Source organism: Centrocercus urophasianus, unplaced genomic scaffold (genome assembly GCF_019232065.1).
Source record: "Centrocercus urophasianus isolate 14NV4802_14NV808 unplaced genomic scaffold, USGS_Curo_1.0 seq_18, whole genome shotgun sequence".
In the NCBI taxonomy this organism is placed as follows: domain Eukaryota; kingdom Metazoa; phylum Chordata; class Aves; order Galliformes; family Phasianidae; genus Centrocercus; species Centrocercus urophasianus.
The window spans coordinates 4,504,833-4,525,204 of NW_024884733.1; the positions used below are offsets into that span (position 1 = coordinate 4,504,833).

At 46.1% G+C, this 20,372-nt stretch overlaps 1 protein-coding gene across 2 annotated transcripts in view; it reads right to left on the reverse strand.

The window, feature by feature from the left end:
• Nucleotides 1–20,372, reverse strand: part of ACBD6 (acyl-CoA binding domain containing 6) — a 70,065-nt gene that overhangs the window by 42,758 nt on the left and 6,935 nt on the right. For both annotated transcript variants that reach the window (XM_042819323.1, XM_042819324.1), the window contains exon 4: nucleotides 6,230–6,312. In XM_042819323.1, coding sequence (XP_042675257.1) covers nucleotides 6,230–6,312 — 83 coding nt within the window. The remainder of the gene's footprint in view (nucleotides 1–6,229; nucleotides 6,313–20,372) is intronic.

The window sequence follows — 20,372 nt, forward strand, 5'->3', positions numbered from 1 at the left end:
AAGGGCTTCTCTTCCCTCCCCAACACATTCTACCTCTCCAACTTCCTTCTGCTCACCCCATTCTGGTAGGAGATGCTAACCCCCATTCAAAGTCATAGAATCCTTAGAGTTGGAAAGGATCTTTTAAAGGTCATCTCTCAAATCAACTTGAACCACACCTATTGTCAAAAAGTAAAGCAAGGGCAGTTCCTTCCACACTGGAAGATGATGCAGGAAAGCTCACACCAAGCCATCTCCTTTTCCCAAGCCTGGGAGACTTCCAAAGCCTTCTCCCCAAGCTATATGAAAAACAGAGGGGTCAAGCCAATGGGTTTTAAATAGCTCACAGGGAAGATCTACTGTTGCTTAACCAGTCTTCGCTTCCTCCCTACCTGGGGCACAGTAAATCCACCTAAGCTCAGTTCCCAACTGGTGCCAGCCCCACTCCCTTCCACCTTCACAGATTACCTCTGGTCCAAGGTCTTGAGGGATCCACCCAGTGCTTCCTTGGGCTTCTTCTGCCCCTTCCCATCTCCGTGTCCCAAAAGATGCTCAGTAACGGCTGCCTGGCCCTGGTGCTGCACACAGGTGGCATGGCCAGGCAATGGGAGCCCACCGGAGCGGAGCAGCAGCGTGCGGGGAGCAGAGAGGCACTCGCAGCACTCAGTGTTTGTGTCAAGGCCCTCAGCCCCCACGGGACCCATTTTCACATAATCTATAATTATCTCTTCGCTTTAATCGCCTCGTCACTTCTGAGGCTCTCTTGGGCGCAGGAAGAGGAAAAGCTCATTAACTGAACCTTTTCTCCTCTCTCCAGCCACCCATAGCTTTTAATTGCTTGGTGTTGTTATTATCTAGCAGTGCAACTGGGATCATTTTCATAAGAAAGGGTGGTGGGAGGGGGGGAGGCAGGAGTGGGTCCCTGAGGTATGCACTGCAGACAAACCTTTGCTTTCTCAATTATTTATGCCAGCTGAGGTTTTACAAGCTGAATAAATCCATAACTCAAGTTTATTTGGAACCGGCAGGCTGTCCCGGGGGGAGTGTTGCCCACTTGCCTGTACACTTGTGTGCGGTCCTCGGGGGGCTGTGGGGACGCAGCGAGACATGTGTCAGCCGGTGCCACACGCCGCGCCACGCACGGCACTCTGGCAGATTAGCAGCGTCATGGCAGGGGGAGGACAGCCGTGAAAAGCCCTATTGGGAAGGCCAGGGAAGGAGGCCTGAGTGAGGCCGGCCCTTTGCCCAGCACAGTCCTAAGGTCACCACCCTGGGGAAGCCATAAACCCAGAGCAAACGTGGCGGTTGTTGTGGAAGCACCATGGACAGAGCATCCATTCCTACCTAACGCCAGCGTCGCTCTTGTTTCCATCGCTGGCATTCCCAGAGGCAGGCTGGAAGGAAGGAACCAACCCCCAGCCACGCGCCGGGCTCTCCCCGAAAAGGCTGCAAAGCGAAGCAGCACCTTCACCGTGGATGCTGGAAGCAGCTCGTTAAAATTCAGCAGCCTTTGTGCCTGACCACACGCAGCGACCTCTGGTATTTTCTGCCAAAACAGTTCATTTGTCTCGCAGAACAACTAATCAATTCCAGAGCCCATCCATCACGGAGGCTCGCGCGAGCCGGCCGGCAGCGGGGCCAGATGGCGGCTGCGTTAGTGGGATTAATACAATTCTGATAGATTACACGGCAGCGGGCTGGCTTCCAAACGCCAGGGGGACGGGAAGAGGAGTGCTGGGGGTGTTGGTCACCACCTGACTGCTCAATGGCCCCCGCTTCCTAAAGCGGGCTCCCTGCTTTAGGACTCACACAGGTCCCCTCTGCTCCAGAGTGCTGCAGGAAAACGTGGTGGTTTGTCAGAAAAGAGCTCCTTTCACCCCTTGGGATGACAGCGTATCGCATAGCTCAGTGGGACCTCAGAGCCACCCAAGGGATTTCAATTCCATACCAGCAGGCACAGTCCACACGCAGGCAGCTCCTCTGCTGTGCTCGGAAATGGGAGCGGATGTCTGGCAGCAGTATTTGCTATCTGACAAGTTTGCTGGAAACATTTGTAAACTGCCTTTTTTTTTCTTTTTCCTTCTCTCCTACAAAAATGTTTAAAAAGAACTTTGAAGTTAAATTTCCAGTTGTGCAACACTCCTGGACATCTCCCTCAGTCTGCGTCTTAGATTTATACTGGTGACACATCAGTCAGCCTCATCCCACTGTTTACTTCCCAGCTTTGCGAAACTGTAATTATAGTTATTTGTTCATGGAAGAGCTCAGCCACCACTGCTTTCATTCGGGCATTAAGAACAGACATGAAGCTTTATGCAGCAGGAAAATAACCCAACACTACAGCCACCACTGCTGAGCAGCCTGAAGCCACAGATCATTTCTAAACCCTCCTTCAAGGGAAATCTCCGAGTTCCACCACCAGCACACACTATTTTTATCTAATGCCCAAAGTGAGATAAGTGATTTACAGAGAAACACAAAGGCAGAGCACTATGCTAATACATTTTGCAACTGTTCCCCATTAGTCACTGGGGGTACTTCAGCTCTTTATTGCCAGGCTTTATTAATGACTCCTAATTGATGACCAGTGCCCAGCACCCCAAAGTAAATAACTGCTACGCCTCATTAGCTCAAGAGACCTTCTTCTGATTTGAGGATTGATCTATGAACATGCAAATTGCACTGATTTAACTGAATCTCTCTCTAAATTGATTTAATTAGATCAGTATAACCTGTTTCTATGGATGCTCTTGAATTTATTTGGAATCCTTGCAATGTGGTTACATGAGCCAGACTGACCATTTTCCTATCATGTTCTCGAAGTGGAAACATTTGAGATAATTAGTGATAAAGCAAATTCAGCCCTGGCTCCATCCCAGCTCTCCCAACCCCGAATCCACCTGACTTCAGGGTATGGCATGGCAATTTCCCCTTGCCCAGCATTTGCACCCTAAAAGCCAAGCACTTTGTTCCACAGAAGGAATGTAAGCATTATTTATGTATATTCTAGAAACTCACTTTGAAAGCAATAGCAGTGCTGCTGCACTGTAATTGACTGCTGACAGTAAACTCATGGTTTACACTACTCTTAAAACAAGATCCCTCATCTCCCTGTTAACCTACTGCCAGCTGCTGCTATGTAATCATTTGTTCAACTGTTCAGATGCTTCTGGTAAGCATAAATTAAGAGAATCTGCTTAGGTGAGCCTTCAAAACTCTGCACTTGCATTCCTGCCTATCTGCTGGTGCCTGGTGAGGCTGTGAAGATGCTGGGCTCCAGATAAATTGGACAGCCTTTCTCTGCCTTTGCATCAGCTGAATCCTAAAGGACACATGGGAGCCTGCGTTTGGCACAGCACTGCTTGCTACGGAATTCATTGCTTTCAGCAGTCTGTCAGATCCCAGGGCTGAGGAGGACATGAGTTTTTGTTTTCGGTAGCCAAAACAAGACTTTTGCTCATTCTGGGCTTCCATTTCTATGGCTCTATAATTGGAAAATATTTATCCCACCAGCTAAGGGAAACAGAGACCAAAGTGATTAATATTTCAATTTTGGCAAGCTTGTTGCAAAGCATCAGTAAGGCACACCACTGACAACCAAGTCCACGAGATGGTCTGCAAAGTTTCCTTCCTCAGATCTCAGGCTACAAAGCAGCACCCACACACAGAAACTACAGCTTCACACTTACTGGTAACTTCCAACATGCAAATATTTGCTGGCTCAAGGTGTTAAGTTTTCTTATTCTGCTTCTCTCACCCCTCAGCCTTCTAGAACATGCTACAACCCTCCACCAATAAAACTTTGTTATTCCCTCTTGAACAACACATTACTTACACATAGAAGCCCATGAAATCTCAAATTACAAATAAGTTCCCAGCTTTTGGTGCAACACTTACAAATCCTTTTACTGCATTGTGCCATACACAATTTCCAACTCAGGAGCCATCAGCTAACACTTGAACCAAAGACAAAAGCCTGGATTCTTATCTACAGGGGATCCCTAGGAATCCCTCGGAATCCCTAGGAGCAACATAATGAAAATGAACACTTTAATTTTCCTTCTTCTTCACAGAAATATTTCAGAGGGATCTTTTATTTGTTTGTTTTTAAGACAGTATACTGCTTATAAATGCAATCAAGTATTACAGAATCTCACGTTCTTGTAAGTAAGCACTCCCAGCCCAATTAAAGTCTCCTTATCATTTGAGTACTATCAACCCAAACCACTTCCATGCTCTAGTTAAACTTGGATGCCAAATTAAATGTCTACAGCCATTCTGAGGCTCAGCTACTTGCGAACTTTGTACCAGTGCAATTTTGCTACTTAGAACTATGGTAGGTTGCAATTATACTTGCTGACATTTACCCCCTACTCTAGTAAGAGAACAAACACCAGACAAAAGCCATAGTACATGGGCAACTGCACTGAGAGAGGTGAGGCTGTGCCTGTGGATGAGACGACGCTGATGCTTCCTCACTTCCTAACTCGCAGTTGAAGACACTGATGCCTACTGGCCAAACAGTGCTAATGGACCACGTGAAAGCTCCTACAAACAAAGTCAAGAGATTTTATTCAACTCACCTTCAGCAGAATCTCACTGTACCATCTATGTTCAGTGAGTACATCCATCCACAGCCACGTTTTATAAGGATTACAGCTATGCTATACCAGTCCACGACTATCTGAGCACCGCCACACAAAAACACACAGTATGTTCTGCATGGTAAGTCTAGAAAAATTATGTGGAGCTGTGGTCATCTTCATGTCCTCCACAAGCAATGTTCTCATGGATACAGTAACAAAAATATGAAGAGAAGATTTAGAGTAACCTAGCTGAGGCAAAGTTGGTTTTTCTGGATACTGTGCTGTTTCATGCTCAGAAGTTGCTCAGGCAATACCTGGGACAGCAAAGACTCTGAAAGGACTGTAGGAATAAACATCTCATTCAGCACTCAATGCAAGGCAGCACTAATATGCTCAACTCCTGAATGAGCAGCTCAAATAGAATTTAGACCACAAGGTCAAGTTATGACATCAAGGATGTTGGCTGAGACCTACGCTGACAGAGCAGGGAAGAAAAAGGAGCTTGCGGCCAGCAGAGGGGCTATTCCTCAAGCAGTATGCTAAAGCAAGGTCACACCTGCCTGTCTGGTCAAGGTCCAGGTGCACGTTAAGATGTGATGGCTTTCCAGGCCTGGCTGCTCCTGGCCAACAGCTCCATCTTGCTCAGGAGTGGGCTGCAATGCTGAAGGATGTGCCCACGCTGCAGCTGAGTGCAGCGCTGCTGCGGTGTTTGCCTGCTCCAATTCCTACCTGATCTCCTCGCAGAGGGGCTGGAGCCACCTGCTCACGTTTTACTTTTCACTCATGTGTGACAACCAGCCAAAGAAATGCCGCGTTAAGAGTTTGAAGGCTTGGAAAATTCACAGCAAGCTTGAGAGGGTATGTACAGAAATCAGTGTTTATCTTTTAATTTCCTGAGACTAAAATGATGCAAGACACGCAGTAAAACAAATGGGATCACAAACACATAAATGGGTGACTGCAACACGACAAGCAAACGCTGCTCAAACATTTAGCCCTCTCATTTAGCCTGCTCATTTGAACTAAAAATAATGCTGCATTCTCAAAGATTCTCCAGGTAATCCTTTACATACTGGAATGAATACTACTCCTGTGATTAGTAGTGTGGAACAATAAAAAACAAGCAAAAAAACCCACTTGTCCTTATTCAGTAGCTAATGTCACTGAGTACTTGCACTTTGACAGTTTTTAAATAGCAGCCATTCTAGCTCAGTAAATGCATTTCTGCTATGCTAGCTGCAGAACCTAGAAAAAATTAATTTGATATAAGGTGCAAGCTCTCCCCGAAGGCAAACATTGTCCAATATTAAAACCTTCACTGAACAGACCTTAATGAACATATTGGTAAAGAAATAACTATTTGAGAAAGGTGGTGTCTGAATAGCTTTCTATTAAAAAAGCCAATATTACCTTTTTTTAGCCATATAACTGAAAAATGGGAAGCCTTGCCCTTCCCCCCACATCTCGCACCAGGGAAAGGTTAGTACCTGGCAGTGATACAGAGAGTTATTGATTTAAATGATTATGGACCTGAAAAGTTCTTTCCTGTCATTTATTATCCTGTTGTAGTTGCCACCGCACTTGTGCGATATTAGAAAAAAAAGCTTAACAAGATGACATGAGAAAAATACTGTTTTCAACTGAAGCCCAGCACAGATAATCACCTGATTGTTTCTTCTTGATACAATGAGCTGACAACAGGGCCTCCAAACGCAGTTTTGCTTTCTTTCCCCCTCTTCTCTGTCGTCTGAAAGAAAAAGAAAGGTTGGTCCCAGCATCCTGGCTCCCAGGTTCACCTCCCAGACCTTTCCCATGGATGAGCTCAGCCCTCCGGAAGCCCCATCTGTGACCCTTCCCATCCGGAGGAGGAGGCAGATGGATGCTGCTGTGCACACAGCCATGGGCTCACCCCAGAGGTGTGCTTGGTGGCCCAGCCATCCTGCTAACAGGGACCCAAAGCATTGCCATGGCCCCCAAGGACCCAAAGCCGCACCGCTGTGCAGCGGCATAATGTTATGTTACTAGATTGCAAAGCTTGCCTTTGGAAATCTATTTAATATAGATTTAAAATTAAATTTTATAATGGGTAGCATTTCCAAATGATTTACTCCCAGGAACTCTAGGATTCTGAATGATTCCCACCATAATAGAAATGAACAATTAGAGAGATGATTGATCGATACGCAGCCGCAGGCCTACCTTCAAAAAGCATCCTGCACTTCGGGCTCTGCGATTGACTTTAACTCCATGCCAGATTTGCAGAACAGAATAAAAGCCTGTGTCTGAAAGCCTGAACCTCTTGTGCTGGCCAAAGGGACCCCTGCTTGCTCTAGAGAATCCGGCACCCCATTCTCCAGGGGAGCACTCGAAACTGGTTTGCAATTCTCAGCCAATGCTGCCTTACAAAACAGCCCATTAATTGCAATGTGCCCTTGGCAATGGGCAGTTCTGCTTTCTGTGACAAGAGATCATCATACCCAAGATGAATAAAATCAGAGAAGCAAGGGAAAGCTGGCCCAACTCTAGCCCCCTCTCAGTAGATGCAATACATTGCTGACTACACCAAAAATGGTGCTGCCTCATCACAATTCTACGTAGAAGGATGTTGATTTTTTTTAAAGTAAATGCTTTAAGTTGCCTTTCTTCCTGGCTCCCTAAGCTGCTTTTGTTTTAAATAATTTTTTTCCCCATAGTACATTTACATTCTGCCCAGCTTGAACCAGATCCACCTTTCAGCTCTCCTGTATTAGCCCAAAGCCATAATATTTGGGTTTGCAGATGGCATTGCTTTAAAAGAAAAGATGAAAAGGAAATTGGCTATGAAAGTCATTCTGTGGCAAGTTGGCTTTCTCTAATTTAGAGCAAAAGGTGACACAAAGTTGTTCTCTCCTGAAGGGAAAGGGCTTTAGAGTCTTCCCAGTGCAGTGCCCCTCTTAAAAAATTATTTAGCAGAGAACCTTACTGTCCATCAATTATTTCCACACCACTTATAAAGAGAATTAATTTCAGATCAGCTGCTACTGCATGCGAGAGCTATTCTTATAAAATGAAGAGCTATTTCTATGACATGAAGCTATACTCACACTTAGCCTACCTTCTTTGATGCTGGGGGCCAATGGACTCCCAACCAACTCCAGAAACTACAAGAACATTTTTAATCTGCGTCCTTTCCTCTCTTCACACCACAGTTTTGGGTGGTTGCTTTTTTCAAAGCCAGAAACAACACTTGAGAAAATAGATTTCATCTTCCTAGAGGCAAAAATTGTAAAACAGGTTTCTTGGATTAAGTTCACCTCCTTTGTGCAACCCGATGCATTTGCACCAAAGATTAATCATACTGATCGAGTACACCTAAGGCCACTGGGAAACTTAATGGTAGAGGCTTTCCCAAAAATGCTCAGATGACAACTTCTCTGGTTCTTAATCCATACACAGGTTGCTTTGTCCAAGCAGCTTTTACCTCCTCTCCTTCATACAGAAATAGGGAACCCAATACCCAACCTATGAATGTTGAACCAAGCTTATTCCACCACAGTCCGTAGAACAAATTTATGAAAAATGTACAGCAAATGTCTCAGCTAGCCTCTCAGGATTCAGCGTGTGCCTGTGCTCTGCAAAGCCATTAAAAGCAGCACCGTGCTCCAACATCCATCACCGTGGCTGGGCTTCCCATGGGGAATGTGCCCAGGCTTGGAACAGCACTCCTTCTCAGGAGCGATGGGAGCTCAGCCTTGACGCAGGCACACACTGGTTTCCTTCCAGCCAGCCTTGCCAACCTGCCTATACCCTGAGCTCAGCTGCCTGCTGCCAACATCCGTACTGCCCGGCCTGCCAGGGATGTGCTTGCGAAATCCAAGGGTGATGGAGCAAAGAAACCAGGCAAGAAGTGGGATAGGAGCTGCTGCTCGTTCCAAGCCACACTGCAGCACAAAGAAGAAGCGTTTGGTGGTTTACGTGCTGCTCATACCATCTGAAGGGATCTGCAATGGGCTGGTGCAGTTCTTACATCTCTTGACATCTCTACAGTCTACAAAAAGGGCTCTTGGGGCTGAAGAGGCAAAGCAAACGTCATACCAAGACAGATGACAACCAGTGAGTTACCTTGCAAACCACAGTGAAATGAAACCCTGACATTGCAAATTCTCTCTCTTCCTTTAAAAAGGCACTAATAATTAACTATACAGCTCTCAATTAAGCCAGCTCAATTTCTTTTCTTGCTGGCATGCTGTGCGAAGCACTGCAGATACACATGTAACTAATGATAGTTAAGGAATAACGTGATCCCAGGCTCCCATAATTTGCTCCCATGATTTGAGATAGATGCCAGCAGTCAGGACCGTGTAAGAGATGCTAGAGAAAAGGCAAAATTACAACATGCCACATGTGTGAAGGGGTTACTCTTGAAGTGCCAGCTGAAGAACCACAGGCAGGTAGAGGAATTCATAGCAGCACAGCAACAAATCTTCTTGCAGGACTGCACACAAGTGCCAAAGCACAAGCAGTGTCACGTAAGAGATCCAGGAAGAGATCGCAAAGATAGGCAAAAATGCCTTAAGAGGCACTGGAATTTCCTAATTTATCCCTAATTCTTGTCCATTGACTTTTTGCTGCTTACGTACACATACAGCTGATCTCAAAGTCACTATTACTCCTGACAGCCAACTTAGGTAGGTGGATCTGGGTGACCATAGCTAGCATAAATCACAGGCAAATGCGAGCTTCTGTATGCAGCAGCCGTACTCATTAAGAGGCATTTCCAACTCCCCTGACTCCCGATGCATTTTGGAGCAAGGCAGGGAGCTCCAGCAAGGAATCATCGTTCTCAAGTGTCAAGCAGAGCTGCAGAAAAAAAGCCATGCTCCTCCTGGAGGGGACAGCAGAGCAGCCCCAGCCATACCTCCTGGCACTGTATTTGTCAATAAAAGCTTGGCTCGAGTCAAGGTACAATCGCATCTAGACTGGCTGTCATGGACAATGCTGCTCCAGCCAGCCTCAAAGCCTGACAACCTCTTTCTGAACAGAATGGAAATACAGGGACTAATATTTGCTAACATCATTAATTCATTTTTTTGTCCCCGCTCCCCCATCTTCCTTTATCCACGATGTCAAGGCGTATACCTCCGAATTGTTGTCAGCTCTCAAACAGACGCCGTGTCCCGGTTCAGAGGTTAACATACAATGACAGACACATTAAAAAACCCTGTCCAATGCCTCACTGACAATTTCAGCTCCATCTCCTCCTCAATGCGACAGTAGCTCAAAGTCACTTACAAGCTTTAACAACATTAAAGTGTAATTGCGATTGAAAAATAAAGGGGAAAGATAGTTTTATCATACTAAGCATCATGGAAGCGAAAAACGATTAGGGAGACAAACATTTTCTTTGCAGAGGTTTTGAGTCCACCTTCTATTTTGGTCTTAAGAGTCTCCCATGATTACAGCATGATCCATTTCTCCTCTTGTAGCAGGAAGAAAATGATCCGAGAGAGGTAGTCTGCTGTAAAGTGGCTGGTTTGGGGTTTAGTTTCTAGCTGTATCCCTGAAGACAGGACAGGGCTTTACTGCTTTTCATCTCATAGCCCAAGCTTTATCTCCATGTACACAAAGCATGCTGCTGCCACAGATTTAAGATGCCACTTCCACAGTCCTACTGATGCCCCACTGCCATGTGTCAGAGTTCCCTGCAGAGATGGAAGTGAGCTTCCTGCTGGTGGGGAGCTGTGAATGCATTTGACCTCGTGGTTCACAGCAGCAAGAACAGCAAAAGTTTCAGCTGAAGATTGTTATTATTATTAAAAAGTTGTAATCTAGCAGAAAAGGGAAGATTCTACGCGAGGGTTAGCACATCCCAATCCCAGTACAGGACATCGCAGATTTACTCAGAGCAAAAGGTCTCCTGTGTTTGATGAGTTCTGCACATGCAGGCACACAGCACACACAGCAGCAACAGCTGGATGACAAAGGCACGTGGCTGCATCACGTTGCACACCCCTCAGCCCATGGATTCCCTTGCTGTATAGGCACACATCTCTCCTGCTTTCCTCCATACTGCGAACCTTCAAGCATATCTGCATATATTTAAGATACAGAAAGCTATTAATGAAAAAATATATTTGCCCTCCAAGGTGCGCTGGCTAATTCCTTAAGATACTCAAGACAAATCCATCATCATCACAGAGTTTGGAAATGGAAGAGTGAGGCAACTTCAGTGCAAGCTATGGCCAGGCTCGACCATCCCAGGCACTGCCGAGCACAGAAGGAGCTCTTTGAGGTTATGTTCAGGTGTCTGTGATGCAGCCCGTTCTTTCTGAGCCAATGCACCAGGAGTCAGAAGGGCAGCAGTATCTGGCTTAAGAGAGGGAGGTGAGAAATACTCCCTATAAAATTTAAACATTCCTGCAGCAGTGAATACCCAGAACCCGAGGCTTCAGTCAGCACGAGTGCTGCCCTGAGCCTGGAGGAGCTGCAGTGAGGGATGCCTGCAGAGCTTTGCTTGATGGTAGCAGAAGGAACCTGTCCTGAGCTACACCTCCCAGTGCTGCACCTGGGGGAGGCTCAGCAGCTCCAGCTCAGCTGCCATGAGGGACAGCAATGTCCCCTAACCCTTCAGCTCCTGTGAAGTTTGTCTTAAATCCTTGAAGCGTGCTGATTGAGTTGTAATTAAGCTGCATTGTCTCAGGCGACAAATCTGACAGGAGACACTCCAGAGATAACCCAGAGGCAGAGCTCACAGACTGCTCTGGCAGCTGCCACGTCCCCTTAACCCTCTGGATTAACATTTCTGGGCACCATTTGAGGAGAGAGGGTTATTGGGGAGGCAACAAGAACACGTGAACTCTCCTAAAGTTTCAGCCACTCTCCCCCTCCTCTCCCCGTGCCATGGCCTGGCTATCCCCCTGGGAGGGGAACTTGGGCAGACACTAATTGTATTTGACAGCAGCAATTACACGCAAGGCTGGAGATTAGAAGCTCGTTAATTGTGTGTGCCGTAATTGCTGCCGCCTTTCCCTTGGCTGGCCGAGGCCGGAGCCAGCCGAGCAGAGGCAGGAGGGGTGCTGCACCCAAATGCAGGTGGTCTGGGGCTGAGAGGAGAGGTCTCCTCTCCCCAGTGGCTCCTGACCCTGCACAATGAGGGCTGGGTGGCCAATGAGGCATGAAATGAGGACAAGCCGGTTGCTCTTCCGAGGGTGTTTTCCACCTGTATCCATCTGCACGGTCTGGCTGAACAGCATGGTAGGTGCACACAGAGGGAAGGTAAATATTAACCCTTCAGGGCAATGGTGCTAAAGGAAAAAGACAATTACCCCCTGTAAGATTAGGTGCATATCTCAGTAGCATTCATAAAAATCCTCTCTTTTCCACTGAAACCCACAAGCTCAGCGTTTCTCACTGCCTTACAGACTACCAGATAGATGCAAACATGATGAACCCTTCCAGAGGCAGTTGCAGCCTACTGCCTACTGCCTACCGGGCAGCCCCTTTCTGGACAAGCTCAGTGCCCTCAGCACCAGCAGGACTTCTGCACCCCATAACCAGGGTTGCCCCGTTCCCCTCCTACTGCCCTTCCCAGCTCTGTGACTCATCACCTGGAATGCTTTCAGGAGACCACTGAGGATCTATCTGCACAATCTGAGCAAGCCATCCCATGCAAAAAGCAGCAGTGCACCCCCCAGGATGGTGCATGGATGGGTTTGCTCTCTTGATATTGCTGAGATAGTTATCACAGCTTTTTTCCTTCTACACATAATCTGAGATGAGGATGAAATATTTTCCTAGCTGAAAGCTAAAAACAAACATGCTGCTATTAACACCCATGCGCTGCACAGTTATACAGAGCTGCAGTCTAAAACAAGGCTTCAAAGAGTATTCCATTAACATATAGTGAGTTAATTAAAAACTGTAGAATAACACAGCTGGAATTTGGTCATAAGCACAATCAGGGGAGGGGAAATAAATGTGAAATGCCTGACAGAACTGTGAGCAAGCTTTATGATTGCTAGTAGCTCTGACTTCATGACTCAGCGTACACAATTTACCGTGCACGTGAAATGAAATATCACATTCAGCCAACAAACATAATGCAGCAGCTCTTAGGATTTTTTTTTTTGATGTGTGGAGCTTTTTCTTTTGTTTTCAGTGGAAAAACAGAGAGGTAGGGGCCTTATTCACACCATGCCCAGAGTGTCCATGGCAGCATCATCCTCTGTGCTGCAGCCCTGTGACTGCCTGGCCACCATCACTGCAAGCTGTCGCCTTCTGCAACCAGCCTTCCCGGCCATGTAAAGGCACAGAACCCTACCCTCTGTCTGAATGTCATCAGGTGGAAGCCTACAATTCTCCACCTAGAAATCAAGGCATTAGTGAGATAACCCCACAGATTCCATCCAACTCCCTGAATTTTTAACAATCTGTGACACAGTAAGAGCTTCGTCTACACTAAAAAATAGGATTTTTTCATTAGAGCTTGCACCCTCCCCCACTTGAAATAGCTGAGCAGCAATTTGACATGGTGCTGTCACGAGCAAGGTGTGGTGATCCAAAGCCCACCTCCTAAACACACACCTCAAGCTGCAAGCACAGCAGAGTGGCCGCATTCCTCCAGCCTCTACCACTGCCTCGCTTCTCTACCCAGTGCAGAGGGCTTGGGAGCTCAATGTCAGGCTCTTCTGGGTTTGTGGGCACTGCAGGAAAGCTTTGGGGTCCATGGATGCAAGGGAGACTTCATGCTGCTTTCATGCAGCAGAAACTCAAGACTGAGCAGACAAAACAAAAAATTACTGATGGTCTTCTCCACCTCACCTGCCAACACCAGCAAGCTCCCATTTGACTTTCCTCCCATTCCAAGCACTCTGTTATGTTCAGGTTAGCATTCAGCCTACTGAAAGCTTCATTTCCCAGCTTGCTTTGGCCACCGAAGTTTCTGATTGAGGTTTGACTGCAGGTTGAGTTGCTTCTCACACCACACCACCACCACTCATTTCTGCTCAGAAAGCCACTCCATACAAGCAAGCTTTTTTACACCTGCTTATCTCTACTTTTGTTAATGGAGAGAAGCAGCACTGCTGTTTGTCTACACTGAACAAAAAGCAGCATGTGCCAACAAAAGCCCTTCCTTGCCAGAAATGGCCACCTGTCATGGCAGAACGGCAGAGGCAAGACCTGGCTGTCCCAGTCACTTCAGCTTGCAGCGTGACATCCCAATAAATGGGGACATTCAGGTTGAGTATCAGGAAAAATTTCTTCTCAGGAGTGGTTGGGTACTGGCAAAGGCTATCCACGTTGGTGGTGGATACACCATCCCTGGAGGTGTTACAGAATTGTGGTGATGTGGCACTGAGGGGCATCAGCAGAGGAGGGGATGGGTTGGGGCTGGACTTGGTGATCTCAGTGGTCTTTTCCAACCCTAATGATTCTATGATTCAAATTCCCCCTTGCCATCTCAAACAAAGCCAAGATCTTAGGCTGGCCTGCAAATACGAACAAATCAGGTTCCTTCTGCACATCTATAAACGGGGGAAAGAAAAAAGCCACTGAATCCCTGCTGTGCAAAAGACATACAAGTATCTCACCTCATTCTGTTAGCTCTGGTCATCACTGAATATCCATAGTTTGAACTAATGTACTTTATATTATTCAGTTTCCTGTGCTGTACCTGGCTGGGATGCAATGTTTAAACCCACCAGGAAGCCAAGTGTCATGATGTCGGGACATCATAGCACATTGCTATGCTGTAGCAGTGCTCAGCGTCAACAAGGCAGAGCCATATCCCTGATTATTTTTCTGAATTCATTTCAGAACAGTACAGAATATATATATATATTTTATGAATTGTAACAAGATGATGGAAATGAATTCATTCGCATATTCAAGAGGACAAATACTTCATCTTTGCTTAAATGTTTAACCAAAAGCTCCACACTGGGGGCTAAAAATGATAAACCCTCCAATTTCCTGCTTGCAATCCCAGAAGACAGCTACTACAACATCCCTGAGCAGCTGCGAGAGAATATGTGATACTGCACACAATGCACTAACGCTACAGAACAGTGGCACTGCTGGATCTGGGCTGGAAAAATACAAGCATTCTTACATGCAGAAGTTAGCAGAGCTAGTAAAACTGTGTAGTTAGTATGCAATAAGTTCCAGCAAGCTTACATGGAGGGAGAGAGAAGAGGTAATGCTGTAAAGTGAAGATGTTTAGGAATAAAACAACACAGAGAACCTCTTCACAGGATTCCAGTGTGGCTTTTAATACATAATTTTGCATTGTTGCTCTGCTTTCTAAACTTCAACCTTACTAAAATGCCAGCTTGCAGCTTGGCACTGTTTATTTCAATCAATTGCTCGAACGAGGATTGCAATGTCATAAATTAAAGGTGCTAAGACCATAAATTTCCAGGGAGATGTAAAATCAAAGAGAACAATCCAAGCGAATCCCAGGGGTGGGAGCCCAACACATGCTCCAGCTGTTGGGCTTATGCACTGTGTTAGTGCCCTCCCTTTCCCCACACAAACTGGGGGGTGTACAGGGTTACCTTCACCTCTTGAGCCAGGGCTTGCATGCTTAATATTCCATGCTGCTTTTAAAAGCTGTGCTGCCAGTGAGGGGAGCAGCTTCTTGACCTCAGCTCTCCCCAGTCCACCGCACAGCCCGGTGATGGCCTGCAGGGTGAGCAGGGACTTGCAAAGCTGGTGCTCATCACTTCAGAGCTCAGCTTTCCACCCAAGGTCTGGGCTGCCTTTTCCCAATGACATCCAAGAGATCTCGTACCCCTGCTCCAGTGGCTCCAAGAAGAGACAGAGCAGATCTGCACGAGTGGTGGGAGGTGTTTGCAGGACAGTGCACTGGTGCACCTATAGGCTCAACCAGGTGACCTTACTGCTTGTGGAAGGCTGATCATCACCATCAGCAGGACCACAGCAATCCCTGCCAGCATTCCGCTCCCGTTTGTCTTCTTCAGACTAATAACTGACACTGGGATAAAATAACAACCAAAACAAATAGTCAAATAAGACATTCACAGGCTGGGAACCGAAAGACAAGAGGGAATGGTTTTAAAGTGAGACAAGGGAGGTTTAGGTTAGATATTAAGAGGAAGTTTTTCACAGAGGGTGGTGGAACACTGGAACAGTTTGCCCAAGGAGGTTGGTGGATGCCACATCCCTGGAGGCATTCAAGGCCAGGCTGGATGTGGCTCTGGGCAGCCTGGTCTGCTGGTTGGCGACCCTGCACAGAGCAGGGGGTTTAAAACTAGATGATCATTGTAGTTCTTTTCGACCCAGGCCATTCTATGATTCTATGATTCTATGATCTGAACAAACCCCAAAGTACCCCCAATGGAGAGAAGCAGGGATGCTGGCAGTGCTGCACTCCATGCTGCCAGCCTTAAGGAGTACAGCCACCGTGCTACATAGCCCCCACTTCACAAGATGCTGTTAAATGACTTCCATGCTACAAAGAAACACATTCACTATTTTCACAGTTTCTGACCTCACAGTAGGACAAGCCATAAATTGAGGCATTAACCCAAACGGCACAGCAGGCGCCTGAATGCTGGTGGCAGGCACAGCCCCACACAGGTCCTCTACTCCCCGCTCTTCCCATCCCCCTTGTAATCCTGCCCACACGCCCTGCCTCTCTTCCTCAGCCACAAACAGTGGCTGCTTGGGCAGATTATCAGGGGAGACATCTGTTTGGCTGATAGACAAAACAGGAAAACATGATGGGTGCACTCATTTTGTTTTCAGAACACTGTTTTTTCTAATGCATTTCTTAGTTTCCCAAAGAAATTGTCAGCCTGAAGTACCAGCCAGGAAATCTGCAGATTTTGACCTGAAACTGCATTACATGATTTACCACTTGCTCTTGTAATTCTTAGAAGCTGACCACATGTCAAACCTATAAACTGCAGAAAAGCAAAGCTTCTCAGTCCGGGCAGAAGAGGACAAATTTGAGTGCTGAGCTCAAGCTTACAAAAACTGAGGTCTGGCTTTCAAAATGCCAGTTAACATATTGTGATACAGAGTTCATACCGAGTCACTGCAGAAATGCCAAGTTGCCCTGGAAGTGCTACTTAAACACAAGAGGGTCACCTATTTCAATCGATGGTTAAAATAGTTCAGTAACACTGTGCAGCCCACAGAAAATGTACACACAGCTCTGCTGCAAGTCCAGATTGTCCTGCCTTCACTGTATCCTTGTATTGCAAATGCCCATTCTCACATTTCAGTTTCCCTTAACTTGCCTGTTACAATTAAAATGTGGCAGGGATCGGCTTAACAGGAAGAGCAAGACAGAGGGCAGGAGCCCCCCATGCTGGGGCAGCTGCCCACCCGATCAGAGGTTGCCCTCTGCAGTGCCTCGTAAGGAAACAGCCACTGAACAAACCCATCTGCTTCCCAGTTTACCGCACTGACCCTACTGCTATTTCATTCACTCTGAAGTTTGCTTGCCTTTTGATGAAGCTATTTCATACCCAGGGTGCTCTCCTGGCTGCTCCCAGTGCTCGCTCACCACCAAGAGGCATTCCACCATCCCACTCCCACTCGCTGCTTGGCCCGAAGTGCGGTGAAATCAGTCCTCCCTACCCAGACAGAGCACAGGACAATAGCTGAAGTACAGCCTTCTTCTCTGTAAATGTCAGCACTGGAATTTCAAACCTCTGAGAGCTTAGAAAAGACATTTGGCAAATGTTTATTTTCTTTGAATCCACATTCTCTCCCTGCTCTGCCTCAGAGATGTGTCTCTGCTGTTCAGATTCCAAAGATGCATCTTTGCTCATTACACAGTGCAAACCTTACTGTGGGCACTATTGGTGAAGTCACATTGCTAGTCAAGCACAAGTTAAAATACCCTTTTTTTTCCCCCCAGTATACACACAGAAAACCATTAAGTGCTTCAACACATTTTTGCAGTTAAAGCCAACAAAGCCTCTGTCAGGAGAAGGGGGTCCTGCTGAAATTGGTACTGGGACACGCTGTTGGGATTGGAACTGGTAGATGTGCAACGTAAGAAATAGCAAAAGGAAATATTTAGAATCAAGAGATGCCAAAACTGCAATCAGCAAATGAAAGGCTAAAACTGATGAGTAGATCTGGATGCTTTCTCTATTATTTATTTTTATTATTTAAGCTGTGCTATGCAACCCCTTTGTTACAAGAAATGCTCGGTAACCACTCACTGCAGTGTGTGGTGCAGCTTTCCACCACATCAGCTTGGAAAACCCAGGGTTTTACATCGAATGGGATTGCTGTGACATCAGTTACATGCCAGAGAATAGAATTATGGTGTTTGTGGAAATGGAAATTCACCACCAAGAACGTTTGCCTCAAAACTGATGAGCACTAAAAGCGCCCAAAGGAAAGACGGCGACGAACGTGAGAATAAAGTGACTGTACAGAGCTGCAAGAGTTTGTGGATTTCCCCAAATGACCAAACCCACTACTGACAGCAAGGTAATGCTGCCAGGGCAGGGCCTGCAGAGCCAGAGTGACAGCAGGGTCAAGGTGTGCGTGGGCAGTGCTGCAGGTGGCTGCCAGGGAGAGCTCAGGGATGTCATTGCCAAACTCACACACACGCATCAGCAAAAGCCACTGAAAGCAATGTGTCACTTGCTGCCAGGAAAGCAGGAAGACAACAGGTGAAAGCCTGAGAAGCAGAACAGGCAGGACACATCTAGCTCTCTGAAGGACCCCAGGCAGTCGGATGTGTTGACGGCATGAAATGTTTCTATTTAGGAACAGAAAACACAAAAGAACTGCTTCATAAATTACTCTGTTTTGGAGGAAGAGCGAACAGACTTGAAGGACAGGTGATGTCTCTGAAATATGTAAATGGCACTGAGCTGGTCCAAGCAATTACCTTTTCATTGCCTGGAACTTCAGACTAAAAGGAATGACTCACAAGAAAGAACAAGAAACAAAAGATGTGCTAAAAGGTAGAAGATGACGAAGGTAGATGGCATCGAGAGGAGAATAGAGACAAGCATGGAAGAGTTGAGTCCTGGCCTCTGAATAGCTGCTCTTGGGAAAAAGAGCAAAGCAACCTACAGCATGGCACACCAGAAGACCATGCCAACGTGGGGGAGCTAGCTGCAAAAGCATCCAGAAAGGCAACTGTGATGACTAGTTCTAGACTTGTGAGTTCAAGAGAAATATAGCAGCTCTGTGTAAGTAAAGATCACGGATTTCACCTACTTTACTGTATTTGCTATTTTAAAGCTTTCCTAGCAAAGAGAATTGCTGAAAATAATGCAGTCTGATTATTTATTGCTGTTAAAGAAAACTCCAGGCGTGAATGTATCAGACAGCCTGATAGTGGGAAGGCTGAAGGCAAAACTAAAATGCACTGGAAACATCCACGGAGATGAGCCAACAGCTGTGCAACTGAAATGAAAAGCAGCATCTGGGCCTCACAGAGCAAGATATAGCTGTGGCTGCCATATCTCCACATGCAGTCCTCTCCTAATCATCTGCAGGTACTCCAAGCTCTGGGTAGGAAGGGAAAGGAGAAAGTCAGATTTTGGTTATTGGTGGTATTTTCAGTGCTCTGCACACAAATTCGGGATGCTCTTTCTGCATCAGCATGCATTCACTTCATTTTTTTCCATCAAAACCAAAGAAAGATTACTAAATTATAGCAATTACAGTCTGATGCTGAAAATGTACTAATACAGAACCTGCAAGGTCAATGTGAAAGAATGAATCAAGGAAAGGATCAAGAAAAGTGAACAGAGACATGGATCTATAGAGGCTGCATAAGAAATATTGTGTACATTTAGTGCCACTCTTTTCATTAAGAAAAATACTGACAGCCCAAAGGCTGCAGAACAGCAATAAATATAAATCTGTTGGGGGGTGTGTGTGTGGAAATTAAGAAAAGTTTCCAAGTTTTAAATTTTGTGTACTTAGTGCTAAAAGATTAAGACATTATATATACCCTTTGGGAATATAGGAAATAGGGGAGAGAGGGGACTGAAATAACACAAGAAATTTGTAAACCATATAATGAGATATGCAGCATCCCTGTACTCTGATTACTATTTATGACCCTCTAACAGAAACGCTAAGTCACAGCCTGAAGCAGTAATTGAGCACCTGGTGGGAAGGCAGGGCCAACCTGGGGAGCTCAGGTGTGTGCAATGAACCTGAGTGACCAGAAGGGGTGGAGCCAGGATCCATTCCTTTCCAGTCCTCATTTAAGGGTTGGCAGTGGAGGTGAGGGCACCTCTTGCTGGAGTTCTATGTGTATGTGAGCTCTTCTGAAGGTAAGCAGCTTTCTTCATTCACTTTTGGGTCTGCTGCGTTTGGGTTCATTCACTTTTGCTGTAGCCAAAGACTTTTCCACCCTACTGTTGCTGTGGTATTTTCCACCACATTACAGTTTCATGGTAATTTGGGAGCTCAACTTTTTGCATTTGAACCAAGCTCTATATACCATTTTATTCAAGTAATGGGAGCATTTTATTTGTAATCTACTGAGCACAAGAAAAACTGAAGAGAGCCCAGCAGGTAAGCATGTAAAGAAGACAATGATAGCGATGAAGAACTTTGTGATGTTCTCACAGATCTTTCTTATAAATCCAATTTGAAGTTGGAAGAGTAAAACAGCTATTATCCTACCACCATGCCCTGATCACAACTCCATCATTTGGAAGAACAGAGCTCCCTCTTGTGGATCCTGAATGTGGATGTGGCAGGAAAAAACAGTGGGAGACTGAAGGATGAGAGGACTCCTCGTGGGATTTTAGCTGTACAAAAATGGAATTTAAATGCAAACACAGTAGGGAGGAAAGGTGAATTCTCTTA